This window comes from Corvus hawaiiensis, chromosome 5, assembly GCF_020740725.1.
Source record: "Corvus hawaiiensis isolate bCorHaw1 chromosome 5, bCorHaw1.pri.cur, whole genome shotgun sequence".
Classification (NCBI taxonomy): Eukaryota; Metazoa; Chordata; class Aves; order Passeriformes; family Corvidae; genus Corvus; species Corvus hawaiiensis.
The window spans coordinates 62,441,607-62,464,106 of NC_063217.1; the positions used below are offsets into that span (position 1 = coordinate 62,441,607).

The following is a 22,500-nucleotide window of genomic DNA, read 5'->3' on the forward strand; positions in this document are numbered from 1 at the left end:
GCACTACTCAAACCCTCCAGATGCTGTAGTATTCCCTGAAACAAGGGTAAAAATAAAAGGGAATAGAGAAAAAAAAGAGTTAAATTACACAGCAAATGTGAAGTAATGAAGAGTTACTGGCAGTGGGAGCTGCTACCTGAAATAGCAGAAGGCAGAGCTGTGCATTTGCAGAAACACAAATCTGAAATAAAGTCTTAAAAACAAGGACTGCTTGGGCAATAAAACACTAGGATCAGCCCAGTCCTCTGCGCTCATTTATACCCTCTACTCCCTTTATTAGGAAGAATAATCTGAGAATAAGATATGAGATAAAAGCAACACAAATAAAACGTAGGATTCTTCATGTTTCATCATAAACAAACCAAGTGCAGGGCACAAAGTTTGCTTTGTAGATTATATAAAATGTTTATTAGGAAGTAAAGTGCTCAGTTTTACAGATCAATACATTCTTGATCATTGTAGAAGACTTGCATAATTAACAGCTTCCTAATAAGACCAAACACTGTACATTACTATGCAAAAACCGTACCTTTGACAAATGATACTATAATCTAAAATTGAAAAATGCATCAATAAAATGTCTGTAACATTTTTCAAGTGGCAATGCACTTATTGCAAGGCCCACTGTCAACACACACGGGTGCCCCAGGGAAACTTACTGCACTTCAAGATGAAGTTTGTTATCAAGTAACGACACGTTACAGAAATACACCCCAACAAATACAGCTATTAAAGCAAACATTTTCATAATAAACACATAGTACAAACAAAAGATGAACCGCGTGACTGAATTTACATTTTGAAAGACACATTTTGGATATGAATATAAAGACAAGGCTCTGTATATTTAAATTGCTTTGGTATTGTATTTTCTGTTTTCCTTGCACTCCAGCTGGCCATGTGTACAGCTGGTGTTTCTTTTTGGTCTGTTTGTTTACAGTCAGAAATGCAGTTCAACACTGAAAAGCTTTCCTCAGAAAGGTTTCTGAGGTGCAAAACCTTTCAATCAAGGCAAGAGAGAGCTTAATCTGAACGCCCTCATCCCACACAAATGACGTACCCACTGTGCTGTGCACTGTTTTGGCAAGTTAATGAGAACTCTTGGGAAAGGATATGAATTTCTTCCCAATACAGGACAAAATAATCCACAGAAGAACCCCCACAAGAATCATAACCCGTTCTCCCACATAATTCTGTTCCCGAGGCACAGCTACTATGAAATTCCAACACTGAATTTCCTCCACTTCCACCTAACATCAATTAGGTTTCTGTGCGTATGGTTTCTCATAAACTTAAAAATGGAAAGGCACGAAGTCTATTTGGTTTTAGCAAGTTCTCTGGTTAGAGGAAAGGCATTCAGAGCCACTGCTCATGCAGGCAATGCCACTGCAAGAATATATGGAACACGGAAGCTTTGCCTAAGCGGCACTCCCACAAGAACGAAGAGCTAACAACTGCTTGCTGAGACAGAAGGCACCAGCATAACACATGCTACTCATACTTTGTTAAACTGGCATTTTTCCTCTATATACCCTACCAATAGCTGAGATGTGATTGATTATGTAGCTTTCCATTATCCTTTTCACCAAGTCTTGAGTCTTTAAACACAAGGCAACTGCCATCTTCAGGAAAAAAGCACAATTGACAGCCTCCCTCCTAAACCAGCATTCCACATATGGAAACATATTCCTAGGCAAAACTCCAAACACTGCCTCAATGCTCTCTATAGGAAACCAACAGAATTTCAATGTTGCATCTCCTCTCAAAAATAAAGCTTCTGTAACAAAGAAAGGAGAGGGCATTAAATACTAAAAATCAGCGATTATACTACAAACACCTTCCTAAAGGAATCCTGTGCTGCACCTCAGCAGAAGAATCTATGTAGAAATGTACCTAATAATTTCACAAGCAGTTCAGTTAAATATAAATACAGATCACATAGCTGAGATGTGATTAGAGCTTCACATGGCACAAGATCAGATTTTCCCAACTGTCAGAAACTCCTCTGCCCCCTTCCCTGTCACACCCAAGGAAAACTTGGTGATTTTCAATCCCGTGTGCTTTTAAATAACGTATTTTCTGCAAAGTAGCTGTATTTATCTAAGAACCTCTGGAATGTTTATCCCAGGAACACTTAAATCATGAAAACATAGCATTAGAAAATGGGCACTTTGCAACATAGCTGAAAATTATTGTTAGTCGGGTGTAAAGAGGCAGTTCTCAAAAGTTTCTTCCGAAATCCTAATTATAATGCATTCAGTTTCTACCACAGAATTATGTAATTTACAGTTGTACAAACTAAGTGCACTTGCTTCTGCTTAAAGAAACGTAGTACCTCTAAAAAACAGAAAAAAAGGAATACTTTAAGTAAAATATTAGTATACCAAGAATAACTCAGAAAGACAAGTAGAAACTCAAATTTCAAAGAAGTGCTGTTTTATCTGTCAGCCGTTAAAATGAATAAGACAAACTGCTGCCATCTTATTTTAAAATTTGCTTTTAAAAGCCTTTAAAAACTGTATTTTCCAAGAGGAAGCAGAAAATTAATAGCCTTTTATTTTAGTGTGCCAGCCACCGCACATTATTGTGTCTGAAGCTTGCTGCCCTTATGCAAGTGTTCCCAATAATACTTTTATGGAATCAGATTTCTGTCCTGGTAGATTTTGTCCCACCTGATATCCATTCAGATTCCTGCATTTTTGCTTCCAAGGCTGCCACTCTCACTGCTGGCATCACACAGGCCTGAAAATGATTGATGGAGTGAATATTTACTTTTTCCCACCAGTGAAAGTTGTCCTCAGTGGTCTGATCAGAGCGATCCCCTCATGCCGGGGAACAGCACTGGGGTATACTGACCGGAAACATTTGGAATCACCTACAAAGCTCAACCTACACATGGATGTTGTTCCCCCCATTGCCTGCTCCCGCATCAATGCCATCTGACTGGGAAGAAGATGGCCGGGAGTTCCTGGAGCGAGGTTGGCCATTCAGTCCCAAGGGCGTTCCCAGCCGATGGCTCATTTGGGAGGCCGTGTCATCCGACTCCCAGCGCTCCAGCTCCTCTCGCACCAGCCGCTCCATTTGCTCCCTGTGGATTTCGTTATCCCGGCCCAGTCTTTCATCCTAAACACATTAAAAGACCCAAGCTGGAAGTGCAGCTTCCAAACTGCAGTCTAGGCAAAACCCAATACAACCACAGGAAATTTTTACGCCACTCGAGTACTTCCATAGGCTAATGGGGAAACACAGCTCCCACAGCAAATTGTTTTATTTCCAGTGATGAAATGACCAGGTTGTCACCTAGGAAAGCACAGCCTGTATTCCAGCTGACAGATTTTAGAACCCACAGAAATAATACGTTTCTCCCACTGGCCACTTCCAAAGGGCCCTCAGGAAAGAGGGGGTAAAAGGGAAAGCAGTAGAAGTCAGGTTAGCCTGGTGACAGAAGTGAACTACTCCCACCTGTCACACACAGTCCCAGGAGCAACAAAGGAGAATAAGAGCACGCTGGGCCTGCTGGGCTGGATCCCCTAAACTCCAACAGACTAGTCCACAAAAAATATTGTATTAATCCCAACAGACACCAAGGGATGGAGGAGCTGCTTCAGCAACCACTGAACACCATTGCTGTCCAGATCACGGGTTTAAATGGTGACATAGGCCTGCTGTAAGACGTTGTCATATCTGAAGTTTGGATCCCAAAATTTCATGGTTTAAATTTCATGTTTTTCTACCACGTAACTGAAATCAATCACCCACTGCCAAAGCACCCACCTCCTCTTTCCCACCACTCCTCCAATCCTGCCAAGCCAAGCAGTAGGAAGCAGTGCCAGCAGCATGGAAAACATGCAGGTTGTAACCAGACCACAGAGAGTGGGTTTTTTACCTCTGTCACTCCATCTAACAGCCTTCCCAACACATCTCTCCTTTTTAGCTTGGCCCTCTCCATGGCCTCCAGCTTCACGATAACAGCATCGATCTTGGAGACAATACTGCCGATGGAGTGCTCCATGCGATCCACCCGCCTCATGAGTCTGAGGGCAACAAGTGGGAGCTTCAGTGACTCACACATTGCCCGGTCAGCACTGTTCTAGCATGTCAACACACAGAGCATACAAGGATGAGACACTGCTGTTATCCAAGCACGCTTCTGACTTCCCACAAACCAGTCCTACTGTCCAGGAGGGACAAGGTAGAGTGCAGCAAGAAAGTAAAACGGGGGCAAAGCACATGGGGAAAAAAAGTATATCTTGCAGTCTGCTTTCACTGCTCTTAGGGCATCATCACGAAAATTTGTTGGTTCCAGTTACGCAATTCTTTATTCAGCTAGTGCTGCTGTAATTAATTAATATGGAGATCTATCATTTTGGACAAAATACACACTCATGAGTAACTTAATCTTATTAAAAACAACCATTGAAGATCTCACTGAACCTAAAATAAACTCAAGGTTTTACTACTTAAAAAAGTCTTTTCTGGCATTATTGTAACATGACCCTTTTCTTTGACTTTTCAATGACAAGGTCTTACGGACAGGGGTTTTGTTGCTGGTTTATTGTTTTGTTTTTCTGATTTTCTATTTTCTAACCAACTCCCATGAAGCTCTCTAAGGCACCTCCAGTTCAGTTATTATTTGAAAGCTACTAAAAGGAGTGACTTATGCACAACAAAATCCTAACACTTGCTTTTATTAATAATTTGCTTAATATCAAGGAGAGAATACTATATAACCAAAAGAAGAAAACCCACAATGAAAAAAAAACCCAACCAAAGCCCACCATGCAGATTTTTCCCCCTCAGAAGGATAAACTTACACTTGGAACTCTTCATAGGAAACACCACTAGAGCTGCTGCCCCTCCTCCTGGAGCTGTGCCCGCTGTCTTCATCCTCATCCTCCTCGGAGTCATCCAAGCTCCGTGGGAAGCTGCGGCTGCTCAGAGGACGTGGCAGAGAGCTCCTCTCCAGATCCAGATCCTCCTTTGTGAAAACGCAAGAGAGAGAGAAGATGTAAAAACTTTCACCTGTACATGGGGAATGGTGGTGCCAAGGTCAAAGACTTCCTGCCCTCTATCAGCTCCCCTGTGCCTTTTTATAGTTCTGCTCACACAGCCAGGAACGACAGCAAAAGTGAAGGGAGACAAGAGGATTCCTCTGAGGCAGGAAACCAGCACAGGGCGCAGACTGGCAGACAGTGCTGGTGGAACACCTGTCCTAGTGCTGAGCTCACCCTCTCCTTTTCCAGGTCATCTCTCATCTGCTGATGTTCATGCTCCGTCAATTCCTGGTCCCCATCCTGGTCATATTTGGTAAATATTGCTTCGATCTCTGCATCTGTGTGCCCCTTCCTGAAAAGGCAGTAAAAGCAGTTCCTTTACTTTCCATTTTTCAGATGCTGAAAGAATTCTGTGTATTAGAAAACACCTCACTTCAGACAGACTTTCATCCTGAAGACAAAGACATCCCATCATTGCCTATAAATTCACAACACTGATAAAAACCCCTCAGTCCTCACCTTTCATTAGTTAAAGCACCAATCTTCCCTGCACTGAACCTTTCTCCTTCACAGCTCCCATCTATATCTCCTTGATTTGTACCCTTGCCTTGGACTCCTGACTGTCCACAAAGTCCTGCAGTGGTCTGACAGAAACATTACCATTTCCTCCAAGGCCTTAGGTCTCTGCTTCCTCAGAGATTTCTGTAGTTTTCTCCCCAAAACACAGAGGTTGGGCCCCAGAGCTCCAAATCCTTTCTCTGGTGTGGGATGCCAACGCCAGTCATAGTGCAGAGAATAGTACTCTGCTGTGTGTCTTTATCCACATTAGTGTACTTTTGCTAGAGGAAAATCACATCAAAAACTTAACATCACATGTCCCTGGGGATACTATTCGAGGTAAGAAGTAACAACTCCCCTACCCTTTGAGATCCTGCCGGAGCTCATCAAAATTGAGTTTTCCTCCACCTTGTCTCAGACTTTCTGAAATGTCATCAACAGTAGTTTTCTTCAATTTAAGTTTGATCATGGCTTTGTTGTAGCCCTAAAAGAGAACGTGAAATTTTGTTGTTTCTCATGAAATGAGATTTCTAATAGCTTTTTTGATTACAAAAATCAGCCACTGTACACTCTCATTTCAGTGTTTTCAGTGTGATCATTCAAGGCAAAGTCTCATATGACTGAAGTACATTGTGGTGGGAAGTTTGCACTCATTTAATTTACACTCAGATCAATTTGTTTTAACTGAGATGTGCACTCTCACTAGCTGCTGCCAGCTTTACTTTGTACAGTTTATATTGTGTTTTATGAAATAAGTTCAGATGTGAGGAATAAGATGTCAAACAAATAAAACATTACATTCACCTTCCTGATAAGGTCAGACAGTTCCATTTCAGCCTTCTGTTGTGCCATATCTGATTTGACTTCAGAGTAGGTATCATTGATAATGGCCAAAAACATGTTCTGTTCATGAGAGAAAACAAAAATTTTGAAATTTGAAATTTCAACAAGACTGAGCCCAACTACTTCTATGACCTTCTTGTGCAGGCATTTATATGAATTTTGTTTTAAAAGGCCAGAAGAAAATTGTAGTCTGTTTAAAAAGAAACTAACATCCAGAGCTTGATATTGAAATATGACATGATGCAGTATAACAACTTTTAATCAACATTACTGGTTATTAACATAACTGGAGAATTACTTTCCACAGAGGGTTCACAGCTACACGCAGCAGTGGCAGTAAACCCTGCAAGGCCAAATTTACACAGCTAACAAATGTAAATTAATCCAGGCAACACAGCTGGCAACAAAAATGCCTGAGGAATCAAGTTAACTATTCATCCCATAATAACCAGCACAAACAAAAGGTTCTTATCTAGTTACAACTCTGCTTGCATTTCAGACTAAAGATAAAAGCGAAAAGCTTAAAATCAGGCACTTGGCATTTATGGCATCAACTCTAAAAAGAGATCTTTCTTGTTCAGAGAAAGGAGAAAATATTGGTCTCACTAACCCTGTGCCAAGCATGTAACTTAATCAAACCATGCTGTCTTTACTGAAAGGCTCCTGCTGGACATGGAGTAAACATGACTGAATTGCAAATTGGATATTCACATCCAAAAAGAGTAACTAAATTTACTGGCACATTCAGTGCAGAAAGGCAGTGTTCTCTCCTCTGTTTTCTCATGGACTTTGGAACAATCTTTCAGTGCTGTATCTTTATGCATTCATGCCCAACACCAGAGAAGTAAGAGGTAACTTGACAACTCACTATTATGCTACTTTTTACTGCTATTTTGCCCAACTTTAAGAGTTGGTGCTTTCGGCCCATCTTCCCTAACTTAATTTCCAGGTCTCAGACCAGTCTCAAGGAACTTACATCAACATTTAATTCAGGCAAAATGAGAGGCTTTACAGATATTTGTGGGAGTGTTTTGCTTTGGTTCAGTCCGGGTCTCCCCTCGAGTTTTGTACCTTTGTATCTACCCAGTTTGTATCCTCCCAATTTTCTGCCAATTACCCCATTTCCCACCTTTGTCTCCTCCCTGGCCCTTGCCAATCGTGCTGGCACCCCTCCCAGGCTTCTAGAAAGTTCTGGCAGGGGCATCGTGTGATTGGCTAGGGGAAAAAGATCCCTCCCTTCCTCTCCCATGGTTGGTTCCCTGATACGCCTTTCACCCTGTTCACCACACCCTTCCCTTCTCCGATTGGTTCCCTCCCATGTTACCACCCACCCATAAATCCTCCTGCAGATGCCTTCGGAGCTCGCTCAGAACTGGGCATCCCTGGGAGGTGGGACCTCGCGTCCGAGGCTCAATAAACTTCCCAGATTTAACCCAGTTCTGAGTCTGCCTCCTCCCTCCACCGCTCGCCTCCATCCCGGCGGTCCTGTGGAAGGACCCACGAGCCAGACCTCTGGTCTCCCGGAGTCCGGAGGCTGGCCCCCGCAGCCTGCTGCGTCCGGAGCTGACCGGGCTGAGTGGGATCCACTCCAAGGGGACGCAGAGGCAGCTATTAATAAACACACAAATAATACTGAGTATTTTGGATAACCTGCTCTGACTTCACCTTCCAGTGCTTTTCTGTTGCCCTTTAAAAAAAGAAACATTTCTTTCCCTTGCTGGACACTAGACTCTGTTCCTCTGGAATGTATGAGGTGCTACAAAGCAAACAGGAAACCTGCTTCATGTGCACCTTTGGCCAGAGTGACCCACATGTTATCTTCCCACTGACTCCTGGTCCACCTCATTGAACACTTAAAATTCTCTGCTTCCTTACTAGTGAACATCCAAGATGATGTCTTTCCCACAAAAAAAAAAAAAATCTGAATGCCATTCCTCCTCATCTCAAATAGTAATAAAAAGCTGCACTAGGTATAAGGGTCATTAAATAACATAAAAAATTACCATGATACAGGACTGCTGTACAGTTTTAAGGTTAGTAAAATCCTGCATTTATCCTTGCCAGATAACAGAGTATACAAAAGATGAGTACTCAATTACAACACACTCCCTGATTTATTAGTCAATAAAGTCATAAAGTCCACATACTGCCTCTCAGGTAAGCTGAGCTTCCTAAATCCTATTTGAAAAGTGTACAGGTAATCTGCACTGGGGAAAGGAGGAAGGCAGGGCCTGACTCTGCCCTGGAGAAGCAGAACAAGATAGAAGAGAGGCAAACCTGCATATCTGAAAGCTGCTGCACTGCTGAAGAACCAGGCTCTTGCAGCAGGCAAAGCTGTGTGCGGCATGCAAGAACAAGGCTGCTGTAAACACAGTCCTCCACACATCAGAGGCCTTTATGAACCAAGAGACTGCATGGAACAGTACAGCCACTTTTCACCAAGAGATACAGCCTTGCTGTGTATGCCAACCAGGCACTATTCAGATTTTAGAAATAAAATTCTTCATAATAATAAAAATTTAAAAAAACACAATGTGGAGCACTACATGAGAATGACAACAAATATACAATGCAAATCAATTTTAAATTAAGAAAAAAGGAAAGAGTGTAGTGACCAGCCATGTAGCAGTCAGGCCCCTTCATAGGCCACACACTCACAATTATCAGAAAAAGCCCCAAAAGTAGCAGGAGGAATCAAAGGACAAGTGATGCAAAACCAGCCACTAACCCACCCCCCATAAACAAAGTGTACATACCAAAAGAATGAAGAACATAAAGAACACAAATGTAGTGAAATAAATGGGTCCCAAAATTCGATTCGCTTCTTCAACCTCTGTGAAGTTGAAGTCTCCCAAAATGATGCGGAACTGAGTAAATCTTAAAAAACAAAACACATCCAGGAGTTGAAGAAAACATCATTGGAGCTGTGTGAGGATTCTCAAACTATTTTACTCTAGCAGTGTGACTGATGGGCTGCAGAGAGGTCTGCACTGCTGTAACACTTGATCAGGCACTGCAAAAACAATTCATCAAGCACATGTATAGGCATAACCAAACTCACAGTCAGGTGCCACACAGAGAACAAAACCATGGTGATTACTTCTCCCTTTTGGTCACAATAGGAAGCAGAGCAAACTAATAATTACTACTGTGAAGCTTTGAGACCCACTCCCATCTCTGTCACACACATAAAACCGCAAACCTCTCCCTCTAAGCTGGAAAAAGCTTGGCACTTCACAGCACCATCAGCATATTTCAAGTTCCTTCACTTTTCTGCAAGAAACTCTTTGCAACACTGCCCCAGTGTAAGGGGGCAGGGGAAATCAGTGACTGAACAACCTGTTAATTGCCTCAGTTACAATCAGGTTATGTTGTACTAAATCGACCAAGAAAAAACTGATCAGCAACCTTATACAAAGACTTCTCTCTCTCCTGGATTCCAGATACTTACAACTTTTGTGGTTGGCTAAGATGAACTCTGTTTGAGTCAAGCAGCTTTGAACACCATCAGGAACACAGCCATATAATGCATCCAACATTTCAGTAAGCATTTAACCACTGAACATGGAGTCATTGCTTTGTCTAGGAATGCAACCAACTGCTGTAAAAATCATGTCACACCAACCAAACCATGTCATTTTTAGCTCACTGCTCTGACTATAGCATATTCTTAATCTCACAGCATTAACACTGAGATAAAAATGTTACAAAAATGTGTTTGCTACCAGGCTATATCAACAGTGCTGTGCCTGTAGCTTATCTGTTTAGATGGATGTCACAGGATTTGCCTCTGATAGAGCAACCAATTTACCAATGCACTGAAATCTTTGCTTTTTTTATACCTGTACTTACATGCAGTCCTGGAAAGTGCTGAAGTCATCAATTTGAGTGCCGAAGACAAGATAGGCCAACTGAGCATATGCTAAGAAAATAATAAAAAACATAATGGCAAAGCCAATGACATCTTTGACGCAGCGAGACATCGTGGTGGATAACTGGCTCATTGTTCTGTTGAAGTTAACAAATTTGAAAAGCTGTTAAAGGAAAAAAGAAAAGAAAATGCTGTAAAGCCAAGGAAGACAATTTCTGAACCTAATTGCTCTCCAGTCTTTACATGAGATGTCTTATTGAACACGACTGGAGACAAAGCAGTATCCAGTAAGAATTACTAACTTATCAATTGAGGAATAATACAAACATTTCTTAACATGTCTGCTGACAAAACACAAGCACTGACTATATCTTCTAGACCTAAACAAGAGCTGACTAATCCTGTGGCAAATTACAACCTTGCTTTTCATCTGCCAGAAGTTATCCCTGCGTTCTGACTTTCACACATGATTGACTTTGGGAGAAACATGAGTAAACCTCAAATAATGTGTTTCATGAAACTCAGGATACTGCTTACATTCTAATGTTGGAATAAGGACGTGTGTCTTGGAGTTACCTTGATCCAGACAAAAAACACAGTGACTGCAGCAATGTTGTTGAATTGCATTTGCCAGTATGCCAAAGGTTCAAAATTGGGGAATGAGTTCTGATCTTCCAGCAGCTTCTTCAGGAGCATATCAACAGTTGATGTCCTATAGATGCTAATTCCTATAGCTACCACAGACAGCTGAGGACAAAAGAAACATACAAATTTACAAAAGATGATTAGGGTTTTACAACAACTTGTTTGAGCCATGTACGTCAGATAAAGTCAAGATATGAGGAATTTGTGCATTTCACAAGAAAACCATTATAGTCCTGGACTACAAATAGTCTGGGAGTAAGATCTAGAAGTCATTTCTTTGCCACAGGTGAAGAACAAGACGACCGTGACACGTAGCAGGCTTAGAAAAGTGATGCTGTCACCGAGAAGAAAATATAAGGAAGGAAATATGACAACTCCAAAAGACAAGGGTGAAAACAAAGAGCAGAAAAACAGCAACAGCCAAAAAAGCCCCACAGTTTCTCCAGAGCACAGACTGACCAGTATTGCTCAGAACAAACAACAACAGAGAAGCTGCAGTTTTACCATAGAGGTTTCTTGCTTTGACTTCAGCAAATGAGCTGTTTGTTACTGTAAATGAACACTTCACCATACAGAGAGAATCATAACTACATAATCCTACATTTAAACAATGCCCCTCAGGCAAGGCGTAAACACAGAATTTTGACCTTTGTGTGAACCGAATTTTACACCCACACTTGAATACTCTTCACTGACTGTTAACAGCAAAGCATCTTATCCCTGCCCCTACCATTAAGTGTAAAAAACAGCACACAATTCATGTAAACATCCTCCTAAACAGCCCTTCATTTACAAAGCACTGTGATGCAAATATGATTTCTTTCGATTACAAACACTAACTTCAAGACTTGAAACCTTTGATTCATCCAAGCCTGAAGATAGAAAACAAGTGTGGGACTGGAACTGTTTCAGCACTTCTGGCTTTGTATACTTTTGGTAAGCACAGCTTGATATGAGTCCAGAGAGAATTATACTATGCAGCTTTAAATCCAAAGCTCGTATTTCTGGGACACTAAGATTACTGATGTGCAACACTGTCCAATTAACCAAGACAGCTACTAGCACTCTACATTTTTGAGACACTTCTTCAAACTCGGTATTAGCTGGTGAGTATTCAATACCACAATAAAGCTCTTTGTGGTTCTTTGCACACATACTCAAATCCCAGTCCCATTCCTCAATATGCAAATAACTTCTTTAAAGCAGATGATTTTCTTACTTGAAAGCCAGTGCAATAGTCTGTACCAGATATCTAGAAGAGAGGGCAAGTTTGTCACCTCCAATAAAAGCTATGTCTGTATAAACAAAAACTGTGAAAAAGCACAATGGACAAATACTCTAACTTTGCACCAGGTTGAAACCACTGAAGACAAAACAACCAACTTTGCAAAACACACCAACATTGCAACACAGACTAAAACTGTCTTACTCAGACTGAATAGCCTAATAGGTCTGTAAGCATCCTTCCTAATGATGGTCCTATCCCTTAAACGCACAATAGGAACACTGAGTAATTAATGTCTCCCACAAAGTGCATTTTAGAAAGCAATTTTAGCCTTATTACAAAGGTTACTTACCACAATGATAAGGATATCAAGGCAATTCCAAAGACTTCTGAAATACTGCAGTCTATGAATGCGAATTTCTAAGACCTCTTCCACCATATAATAGAGAACAAAAAGACAGAATGACATTTCACAGGCTGCCAGGAAAAAATCAAAAGTGGAGATGTAATGAATCAGCCTCACTGGCTGAAACTGCCAAGATGTAACCAGGCCTCCAGTGGCTGGAAACTCCACTAGCAACCTGCATTTAAAAAAAGGCAAAGAAAAAAAGAATTTAATTTAATCAGAACTGATGAAAAGCACTACTAAAAGACACTTGGGTTTATTTGAATAATTATCTAAATAACAGAAACAAACCCACATATGATTCAGAGAAGGCACCACACAAAAGTTGTAAACATGACCGCACTCAATTTTGACTAAAACCCAAAGCCTTTCAGGAACAGTGAGGAAACAGAGACAGATTTATTTTCATCTAAGCCTGTTTCATGCTGTCTAAACTAAAGGCTGATGCTGTATATCCACGTATTTACCTGAATAAGCCAACTCCCTAGAGAAGTCTCCTGCAAACTGCACCCAAGTCATTGTAGCACCAGGAAAGCCAGAACAGACTCCATGAGGAGTCTCACTTCTTTGACAGGGAGGCATGGCACTTCAGTCTGTCCCCTTTACACAAAACATACACTTTCCCATGTCCCCAAAACAAAGCAATCACAAGAAAACCCCAAGCCCACAACCCACACTGTGCAACGGAACACTGCCATGGTTCTGTTCATACCTGACCACGCAGAATAAGTTGATGTTTGCATTGTACACAGAGAAATCAATGAAAGCTGCTCTGGTCCCTCTGTCCAGCCACAGGTTCTTCTTCAGGCTCGCAATCTGCAGAGCTGTCACTTCTCTGGTCCTCGAGAGGTCTTGGTAATAACCGGCCCCACTGTATGTGGCAATCAAACCCCAGTGGCTGCTCCCATTCAAATCCTTTTCACTGGTATATGTCCAGCTGGTTCAGAAGTGAAACAGAGCACGTTGGTCTTTCCACCTTCAACTTACAATTAACAAAAACAGACACCAACAAAACCTGACCAAAAAACATGTATTAGTTATTATAAAGGTTTCATTTAAGAGGTGCTTGCTACACTGTTTTGATGTACCCCCTCAGAAAAGGAAGTTACAAAGTTCCTTTGACTAACACCATAAAATTAGGATGGGAAGATGGGTCACAAGTTTATTAAAAAGGAGAGCGTGTCTACAGTAATGCTACATACGCAGTTCCATTCCGGAGTCCAAAAGGAGCAGTATCCTCATTAGCTACAGAATAGACATCATAGCAGTCTTTGATTTCATCCTTTAAATCTTCAGGTATGGAGCACGAACCATTTCTGACTTTCAGCTGCCGAATGCGAGGCACCCCTAGGAGCAGGTTCTCATAATAAATGAAGCTTTTGTTTTCTGCCATGGTTTTGTTGTTGTACCACATCTCCCAGTAAAGACCATCCAGCAAAGGGCCTTCTGCGAACTGGGGAGGATGACAGAATTTTAGTTTGCATGTTGCCAGCACTGATTTTGTAGATCTTCATCCCATGGAAGTGTTAGAATTGCAGTTAAATTTTTCTGACATAAGGCTTTACTGTTACCTGTCCTCCAAGGACACCCCACAAACTTGCCCTACCCTGCCTCACCAACATTATCTGAGTTCTAAATTTTCACATTTTAAAGGCCTACTTTGTTCCATAGCTTTGACATTGTGCACATGGATCATGCACAAGCCCGACCACATTAGGAAGTAAGATCCTGCAGGTTAAATTTACAGTTCATGACAGGACCAGCAAACCACAGCAACGGAGATATGAAAACTTGGTTTTAGATTACCTTCCAGAAGTCATCCATCGTGGACAAAGTTTTGAAATCAGTTCTCTCCGTTTTTGACACAGGTGTTTCCAGGAAGAGCTGCGACATTACCCTTGTGTAATAGTACATACTGGAACTCACTGTCCCATAAGTCACTGCAGAAGATTTGGTAAGGAGTGAGAGATAAAGGAATGAGGGAAAGAGGGAAAAAAAAAGAGGAAGAAAAAGTATTTTATTTGTTTTGAATACATCAGGTTGTATTTGTACAGATTTTGTAGTGGAACTATTAAGCTTCAAAACAAAATCCACACCAAGCAGCATTTTTCTGTCAACTGTGATTAAAATACAAAAAGCAGTGAAGGTAGACTGATCAATCAGTTTAAAATACTCTCTTCTCCTTCCCACACCTCCTTCTATTACTAATGCTTCTACCAAAGCTAAACTCAAGGAAAACAAAGGCACCATCCAGAAGCCTGAAGAGAGGCAGGTAGTGCCTTTTTAGGTGGCTTGTGCTATCCAAGGCATGCAAGGAGAACTGGCACAGACAGCACTAAGTCCTCAGGAGAACTATGCTCTGCTTGAGCAGATAATGACAGTCAACCAGGATACTGCAGGGCACTGGGAATGACGTGGATTAGGCAATGGACCTCCACCTCAGATGTGCAGTGCCTTTAAGAGAAACTCCCCACAGAAAATAAATGACTGTGTAACTTCTTTTCCCCACACCGGGCCAAACATTTGGCTGAGGGCCACAGAGCATAAATTATAAAATTATGTACAAAACTAAGATGATTTGCGGAAACAGTCTCTGGCATGGATATTGTTGCCACCTAGAAATACTTAAACCACTCTATGGCTAAAACTCAGAGGAGTCTAAAAGATTAGGCCTACACTGAACAATCACTGTCAGTTGTGACAATTTCATAAAATTTATAAATTTTTTGTTTCCCTAAACAACCAGAGAACAAGAACTATTTTTAATAGACTTCTGCTGTGCACATGGAATGTATCACATGACTGTGCAGTACCTGGATAATCTCTAAATATGTACTCTCCAAACCACAGGAGAACAAGAAATGCCCATAGCATTTAGCCTGCGCTTGGAAGCTCTCTCCTAGAGCATGCCAAGCCACAGACCAGACTGACCTACAGTTATTGCTCATGTGAAAAATGAAAAGGATACTTAAAAAATACTAATGAGTTACCAATATCTCTAGATATTTAACAGATATTTACACTTCTCTTTTATTCTGTTAGCAAAAATCTTTTTCTGTAGCAAAACAAATAGTTAACAGCCTGTTAAAAGTTGAACTTCTCCTACTGAAATAAATTTTACTTTAATGCAGTCCCCTCACTGCTACACCTCTCTTGGTGGTCCAGCGTGCCAGCCACAAGCAGCCTTGCATTGCTTTGTTCATAAACCTGCTCTAAGCGTTCTTAAATGACTCAAGAAGGAAAAAAACCACTATATTTAATATATAAACACACCTGCAGTATAACATCAAAACAGTTGTGTCAATGGTATAAAATTTGGGCTTTTTAGTAATCCTGCAGTATTCAAGCAGAGCAGACTTGCCCTCAGAGATAGTATACCAATGTAGTTTTGCATTGGCTTTTCCACTCCAAAATTCCCTCTCACAAAAATTAAAAACATCACCTTGTTGTATTACAACTGATCATAAATGGCAATTTAAGTGTCTCCAACATTTCAGCCTTTTTGGGGCAGAACTGTCCACACTAAAAACTAGAGACTTGAAACATACTGGCTTTCTAAAGATACACTAACTCAGTGTACACGTGTTTTGTTGGTTTTCTCCCTAGCAAATAAATAAAATAGATATTTTGTAACTCCACAAAAAGTTCTTTCTTGCATTTTAAGTTGAATTTTCCTCTGTTCTGTGTTCTTTAGTGTTATGATACTTCATATGGTATCAAGACAACAAACAAATGACACGATTCTCCGGCTGTGATCTGTACATAACCTTGGTGATGAACTTCAAACATGGTGATTTAGTTCAATTATTTGTCCTAGATGATTAACTCCTCTTCATATTTACCAGTTCTGCTCAGTGATTTCAGAAGTGCAGCAGAAGTATTACACTGCAATGTAGTACAACAATTAAAAAATGCCCTCTAAAAACAAAGAATATTATCATCCTGCCTAAAGATTCAAAACTTGTTAAGGTGCAGGAAGTTGTAGTATTTTCAGTCTCAAGCAACAATCCATGCGCAGAATAAACAGAAATATTTGATTCCAAGTATTTGCCTAGACACCTGCCCATTAATTCTTCTCCCACATCAAACAACCTTCATTCAAGGTAGTACAGAAGGCAAGCAGGTAGTACAGAACTGGGTGCACTGGTGCTGAACAGTACTTACAGACACACAGGACCACAAGGAAAATCATGTATGTGATCAGCTCCCGTAAAACACTTTTCAGGTACCGCTCTCTGCTGGTGTTGCTCTCTTCCATGAGTCTTGTGCCCCACAGACCTTAAAAGGAAAAAAAAAAATAATGATGTGCACAGATGTCTGGTACAGATACACAAGTGACGTAAGAAGTGGTGTTGAAAGCTTAACCTATGTCATGTCTGCTCCAGGTTCTTCTATGGATTGTAAACTGATCTAAGTTTAAGCAAGAGGAGCTTCGTTAGTAGACTGAACGGGACCTGAGGCAGTATCAGCTATCAATGAGATACCATAATAATTTAGGAACAGCTCAGCAGAACTCTAACAGAATCTGTGGAAGTGCTGTCACTTCAAACCACATGACACAAAAACAGATACAAGGAGACATGCACAGACAGCCATCCTTCAAGAAATGGAAGTGCAGTGCTTTGGTATTCTTTTCTTTTAAACATGAAAATCATTGTTCAATGCATGAAAATGCACATCCATTATTGAGCCTTTAGGAGCAGTGTGGCAGGAGGATACTTGAGTCAAACCTATTTTTAGAACGCCCAAATCATAACCTTCCCCTCCCAAATAGGCAAGGCACATCCAACAGAGACACAGTAAGGATGTTGGTGAGCATTTCTACATGGTTTCTTTCCCTGCACAGCAAAGAGTTATCAATTAAACATCAGTAGCAGTCTAAATGAGCAACTGCTGTCCAGTCTAGCTGTCAACTTGAGCAACTGTGTCAGCTGAACTGTTTCTGCCTGTTACCCACTTCATATTATGTTTGACATGCCCAAAAAGACAGGAAGAAAAGCTACTGAACTTTGGTGATCCCTTCCACATGGGTAACAGAAAAGCAAAAGGATCTTGTAAATGGAGTCTCTACAAGGAGCAACCACCTTGAAACAAACTGCAGTTAGCAACCACCACACTTATTTCCTATGCCTAGTACAGAACAGAAAAAATGCTGGGAACAGCTGCTGATGCTCAGACTGTTTACTCTTCATGGAATTTCTCTTCATTTACACCTAAAGCAAGGCAATTTGACCTTACTTTCTGATGAGAAGAAAAGCATTTGAAACTAAAAACTCACTCCTACAGAACTGCACTAAACTTTCATCCTTTTCACAGGATGTGTTTTAAACAGCCAACCTTTCAAAACATCCTTTACATTCTCAGTAGATGGAAATGAAGTAACCTCAAACTCCCTAGGAAAAATCTTGGATCTGTCAAACATACCACAGTAATTTGAAATGGAACAGTAACAAGGGATAGCCAAAGCACATTATAAAGCTGAAAATGAAGCATGAATTCAGTCAATCTGCAACCACTGCTGTAAGACTAAGACAAAGGGCTAGGGTGCCTGCTGCAGACCTTTGTTTGCTAACACAGATGGGAATAAGGAAGCTCTTCCCTCTACCTGCAAAAATGAGAAAAAAAATAACGTGTTAGATGTTTCTTGAAGCCTTTCAGCTACCACATTTTTAAGTTGTGACATAAATCTGGAAACTTCTCTTGCATAGGTACAGCAAGTTCTAATAGTCTTAGCATTAATCTCTGTTCACATGGCTTAATTAGTAACTTACAACCTTCCCTAGTGTCAGCCCTCAAATAAAAGAGCTTTTTCAAAGCTGTTCTTTAAGGCCAAGTTTGAAAATGTGCAGATAAAGACTGCAACTTTACTACACCAAGTGCCAAATCCTCCTCCCCATTAGGTCATTCTTGAAGACAAAAATACAAATCCAAAAACATTTACAGAGTCACTAATAATAAAGAATTCAACAAATTCAGCCTCTAGCACAGCACTAGGTTGCACTAGCAACCCTCATAATAAAGGCAGGAAAACATTATGGAAGAGAGGAAGAAAAGGCTGGAAAAGCCAGTGAGCTAAGTTGGTGAGAAAGCCAAGTCTCAGCTGTCAGCACATTACTCACCAATAAGAAATGTGGTGAGCAGAAGCAGAAAGCTTCCAAACTCAAACTCTGTCATATCAGACTATTGTTAGGAGTCAAGTCAGCAAAGAACAGAAAGTTACAGCAAAGGAAAAACCCAACCAAACAGCACCAGGGATCATACAATGATCTTTGTGCTAAATGAACTCTGAATTTGCCTATCAGCTAGCTTGGAGCTTTCATTAGCTGTTACATTTTTGCAATATACATATATTATTCCCCTTTTTGCCTTATTACAATATTGATTTAGATGCATCAAGCACAGTAGAGGTAAGCAGTGCTGGATTTGACATCTGCTGCAAGGACCAAAACTGTTTTGTTTCCTTATACATATTGGCTATTCATCAACTTTCTTTGACAGAATCTGTGTACTTTTATCAAATAAATCTGCAACTAACAATTGCTCATACTCATGCTGTATGTAGCATTCTTCATGAAAGCAACAATTAATGAGTGACTAGGAAGGGTATTTGGTACCTTCATCTGACAATAACTAAGAAAACCTTTCAAGAAATGCCCAAAACACATCAGTGATGACACCCATGAGGACATGGCAGCACTGGATGACCAAGTACAGCTCTACAGGTCAGGATTACCTTTCCAGCCTGGCTCTGGAAACACACCTTGTTTTTACCCATTAAAACTTCTAGTAAATTCCTCCTTAACAGAGAAGAACAGTCATCCCCTCTTCTCCTCTCAGCATCTGGGATGGTTGCTGAAGAGATCTGTGAAACTAGATGACTAAAGCCACTTCACAGACACTCGTGTTAGAATCTGAGCAGAATCCACAGAAAGAAGAACCTACAATACTGGTAGTCTGAAGTAGTTGACTTTCTATTCACTTAGTAACTCCTGTTACAGTTTCCCCAACAGCTGCAATTACCAAAATCCCGACACCTTAAATCCTCTCTGAATTTTTCTTTCATAACTGACAGCAAGTAAAGCACAAACTGTCATTGAACATCCTTCAGTACTGAGTGGCCCCTTTTTTGTCATGGTAACACTACCTCTGGTGATATCCAAAGGATTTATCCCTCTTGTTGAATTCTGTCTAGCGAGATGGAATTTCATCAAATAAATCTATGCCAACCTTCCTGTAGTCATCTTGAAATAAAGCTGAGTGCACCATTTTCCAGTCTTCAAAGATTCTCATGGATATCCACGGAATGTCAAAAGAACTATGGAGTGTTTCCAATATTAAACACTCAGTTATTCTTCAAGTGCCCTATAATAATGTCAGGCTTGCAATCAGCCCTTTAACTGTGCAGCACGGGGATCACATTCTTCAGAGAAGGTGTTACCTATTCCAAAGCCAAGTACAAGTGCCCTGCAGCACCTCCACAGCACCGAAGTCTCACCCAGACATTTACTGTGCCCAGGAATTTATGGCAACATTCTCATCAAAGAGCCAGAAAAGGATCTGTCGACTACAATAACTTTAGCTACACTTGCCTACAGATGCAGGTCAGGAATTGACAGAAACTGTTTTGAGCATTACTGCACAAATCACAACACAGATCAAACAGGAGCAACACGTGCCAGGTCACCACTAAGTCACTCTCACACTCGCCTCATGTACAAACTGCTGGTTTTCACCACAGTTAAAAACATACACAGGAGGTCCCTTCTTGGCAAAAACTAAGATGAAGGGGGTATCTGAACTTACACAGAAGTTTTTATAAAAGGAACATTACTTTCTCCAAGTGAAGCAGCTCTTTTCCTAGACAACTACATATCTCAGCAACAACCCACTGCAACACCACTGAAGACTCAGAAGAGAGCAGTGCCAATTCATGTGCAACACAATTATTACTGGTATTTTTTTCCTGGTCATTCTGGTTTCTCGTTATGAAGTGACTTGGGTCATTGAACATGGTCCCAATAAAATCTGCTAAAAAGAAAACATGCTCTATTCCATAATCTCTGCAAATCTGACTTTGATACAACTAAGATGCTGCAATGTTCAAGAGGGATTTATTTTGGTGCAATACAGCCGAAGCCAGAGAAATCGTTACAGCAAATGATCTTTGAATGCACATGAAAATCAGAGAAGGTACAAATCCTTGCTCGACATCAAGTTTGTTTTGATAGTTCCACCGATGCCGTGGCAGCCAGTAACAGTACTATCTACCACTTCAGAAAATCCACATTTCAGAAGAATCATCTTTATTTTCTAAATACGGTTTACTTTTCCTGCAGCTTTTTAACCATAAAGATTTTGCCCGACACTTAAACCAATCCTCTGTTTAAAATCCTCACAGTCTGAAGCTGACATTTTGAGCTTCTCTGAAAAGGAGGGCTTTCCAATGTGCTGCCACAACCTTAAATCCAAAGAACTCCCCATCCAGCATTTTCTCTGCTGTGTCAAATCAACCCTGTACAAGGCCTGCTCAGTAGAGAGTTAATGCAATAACCTTTGAACAACACCCCAAATGTTCACTTGATGCGTGCCTGGTTTTGCTTCAAACTCTGTCCCTGCTCACCAGTTGTGTGACAACAGGCAGCTCTTGACTATCAAGGGCACCAGCAAGGCACTGCACAATACTGCAGCAAAGAAGAAGTGATTCAAACACCCTCCCAGCAAACCCACTCTAAGTATCCTACGCCATCCTAACCACCTCTTCTAAAGAATGGGGGGTGCTGAGACAGACAGAAGGACAAGCATTCTGCTCCAGCTCTCCAAAGACCTGGTGCTGGAGCAGAAAGCCGAGGTTGGAAAAGGCCTCTGAGATCATCGCATCACCCCATCAGTCAGACCATGGCACCGAGTACCACATCAGTCTTTCCCTTAACACCTCCAGAGACGGTAACTCCACCACCTCCCTCGGCAGTCCATTCCAATGTCACCCTTTCTGTGAAGAAATTCCTCCTAATACCCAACCTAAACCTCCCCTGTGCAGGAGAGTCTTACACGGAAAGCAGCCAGGAGTAAGACCTAGGAGGCAGAGAGGTGGGGAAAGGAAGGAGCGAGGTGTGGGTGCATCTACGTCTGCTGGGGGGCATAACCGGGACGGGGATCAGAAGCTGGATGTGCACGAAGAGATGGGGACACAGAGACACAGGCAAGGATGGACGGAAAAGGACTCCAGACAACTACAGAGGAGAGATTACAATCAACTCGACAGCGCGCAGAAGCGGCACCCGCGGCTCGGGAGCCGTGTCAGGGTGTGGGGTGCGTGGCCGCGGCTCTCTCACCTCGCAGTCTCCGCGCCAGGCGCTTGGCCCAGGCCGCTCTGCGGGGCGCGGCTCCATCGGGCGGCCCCGGGAGGCGGCCCGGCCCCTCGGCCCCGCCGCGCCCCGCGGGGCCCCACCGCGCCCGCCGCCCGCCGCCCGTCGGGCCCCCCGCGCCGCTGCCCAGCGACGACGCGGTTCGGCTGCCCCACTCCACGTCCATCTCCAGCACCGGCCCGGCCGCCGCCGCCGCCGCCGCGTCCTCCTCGGGCTCGAAGCCCGGGTTGTCCCGGCTCCAGGCCTGCCGCGAGCAGGCGGAGAGCGGCGGCGACGGCGGGCAGGAGCCGGCCCGCGCCGCCTGGCCCAGCCGCTCCAGCTCCAGCTGCTCCCGCCCGCGCCGGCAGCCGCCGCCGCCCGCCATCGGACCCGCCGCCGCCGCCCCTTCCCCGCCCTCCGGCGGAAAGCCCGGGGTACGGAGGGAGATGTAGTCACCCTAGCTGCCGGCGGGAGCGACGGCCGGGACCTCCTCCCCGCCCTCCTTGTCCTCCTCCGACGCCTCCCTCCCCTCTCCAAGGCAGCCCCGGACCGCCCCTGCGGTAGCGGCGCAGGGGCCGGCTCTGGGTGTTTGGAGTCCCGCTCATCCTCGGTGA

At 42.4% G+C, this 22,500-nt stretch overlaps 1 protein-coding gene across 2 annotated transcripts; it reads right to left on the reverse strand.

Moving 5' to 3' along the window:
* Positions 1-380: 380 nt before the first annotated feature.
* Positions 381-22,286, reverse strand: PKD2 (polycystin 2, transient receptor potential cation channel). 2 transcript variants are annotated; one of them, XM_048304152.1, is made up of 15 exons: positions 21,875-22,286; positions 16,707-16,820; positions 14,349-14,482; positions 13,745-13,995; positions 13,255-13,479; positions 12,489-12,717; positions 10,843-11,013; positions 10,248-10,429; positions 9,152-9,272; positions 6,357-6,455; positions 5,915-6,036; positions 5,229-5,346; positions 4,815-4,978; positions 3,887-4,034; positions 381-3,123 (listed from the first exon to the last, which is right to left on the reverse strand). In XM_048304152.1, exons 1-15 carry the CDS (start codon positions 22,269-22,271, stop codon positions 2,890-2,892), a joined length of 2,709 nt encoding a protein of 902 aa, XP_048160109.1. In that variant the 5' UTR covers positions 22,272-22,286; the 3' UTR covers positions 381-2,889. The 2 variants fall into 2 exon arrangements, with proteins under 2 accessions (XP_048160109.1, XP_048160110.1); XM_048304153.1 differs by having other exon boundaries at positions 4,815-4,975; positions 21,875-21,955.
* Positions 22,287-22,500: the final 214 nt, after the last annotated feature.

Coding starts and splice junctions, on each gene's coding strand:
- PKD2 (XM_048304152.1), bottom strand. CDS start 22,271: ATGGCGGGCGGCGGCGGCTGCCGGCGCGGGCGGGAGCAGCTGGAGCTG. Junction 11,014..12,488: donor TTGATATCCTTATCATTGTG/GTAAGTAACCTT, acceptor TTTTGTCCTCAG/CTGTCTGTGGTAGCTATAGG. Junction 5,347..5,914: donor CTCCGGCAGGATCTCAAAGG/GTAGGGGAGTTG, acceptor CTGCCTTTTCAG/GAAGGGGCACACAGATGCAG.